This window comes from Sprattus sprattus (assembly GCF_963457725.1).
Source record: "Sprattus sprattus genome assembly, contig: scaffold_80, whole genome shotgun sequence".
In the NCBI taxonomy this organism is placed as follows: Eukaryota; Metazoa; Chordata; class Actinopteri; order Clupeiformes; family Clupeidae; genus Sprattus; species Sprattus sprattus.
In genome coordinates, this window is record NW_027667011.1 from 40,987 (window position 1) to 42,445 (window position 1,459).

The 1,459-nt window shown below is 45.9% G+C and overlaps 1 protein-coding gene across 1 annotated transcript; it reads right to left on the minus strand.

Moving 5' to 3' along the window:
• Nucleotides 1–255: 255 nt before the first annotated feature.
• LOC308382515 (coxsackievirus and adenovirus receptor homolog) lies at nt 256–1,164 on the minus strand (the record flags this gene model as incomplete). The annotated part of the gene is made up of 1 exon (XM_080860921.1): nt 256–1,164. The coding sequence occupies one exon, from the start codon at nt 1,162–1,164 to the stop codon at nt 256–258; it is 909 nt and encodes a 302-aa protein (XP_080717047.1).
• Between the last annotated feature and the right edge of the window lie 295 nt (nt 1,165–1,459).

A 1,459-nucleotide genomic window follows, 5' to 3' on the forward strand; every position in this document is an offset into this window, starting at 1 on the left:
GAGGTAGTAAATGTGGAAGTTAGGTAATATATATGGAAGTTCAGGTTGCCCTTCTGGAGTATTAACTGGATGTTTACCCGACTTTGGGTGAACCTGAAGTCCACATCATGAGCACCTCATGGAGTGAAACTCTTTGATATTATATTTTGTGTTTTAATACAATTCATTTCATTTTCAAAGATATTTGAAAGACAAACAAAGTAAGTTTTTGTTCTTTTTTTTATTTTCTCATTCAAGTCAAAGTAATTTCTCATTTTAGAGGTCAGTGGTGCTGCTTGTGACACTCACATCGCCTGTGATGGCTAATCTTCTGTGTTTCGGGGGACTTGCATCCTCTCTAATGTCATTTGCGGTGTCTTCTTCCACCATTTCCTCCTTGCACTTGTAGCGGTGGTAGACACTGAAGGTGATCACAGCAAGGACCAGGAGGCTGCTCACTACTGTTCCTGCTACCATGCCAACCATGGAAGGAGGAATAATCTTTAGTTCCAAAAAGCAGCCCTCCATTCCAACCCGGTTCCTGGCAATGCAGCTATAGGTCCCTGAATCCCTCTCTTCTGCTACTGGGATGTGGAGCGTGCCTGCAACAGCATCCAAGCGGGCAGAGGATGGTAGCGTGTAGGGTCCGGTGGTTCTCTGCCAGTTGTAGTCGATGGGGATTGCACCTTCCAGGGCATTGCAGTGCAACACCACATTTCTGCCCACCTCTTCAGTGCCCTTTGTGTGACAACTTGGCTTGGAGGGAGCATGTATCACCCGGAGGATAACCGAAATTCTTTGGATACCAGGGACCTTCTTCACTTGGCACCTGTAAGTCCCAGAATCTGAGGGTGTCAGTAGTAGCAGGTTAATGGAGGCATCTCCTTTCCTTGGATCCATTGAAATGAAGTGGACCCTGCCTTTGAGTGGCACGTAGTAGTTGTCATAGATCTGCCCGGCGGAATACACAATGATTACTGGGTCCTCTGTTAGTCCAGGGTTAGACAGCCGAGTCCACTCAATTTCCAGAGGTCCAAGGTCATCTGGGGCGAGGGTGAATTGGCAGTCCAGTGCTGCGCCTCCTCCAACCGCCTTCTCCACAAGTTTCTTGTTGGTCGAGTTGATCAGGACGCTGCTACATTTGACGGTCAGCAATAGTAATATTTGGAATATTTGCCAGTCCATTGTTGGGTGCCTTTGGATTCATCCCCCTTTTATATGTTTCCACAGGCTTGCAGACAATAATTTGAACCAATTCATTTGCTCCAGTATTTATACCAATAACCAATAGATTTGCAGGATGTAAAAATAGCAAGATGACGTAGGTGAGCTAAGGCTATAAATACTGCCATCTCTCCATTCAAATCCATACACACTGCAAGAATCGTTATGTAGCGGATTGACAAAGCACCGACTAGGACAAGCCAAATCTTGAACCAGACCAAAGAGAAGCTGGAGGAAAAGCGTGAAGCTGGAAAGG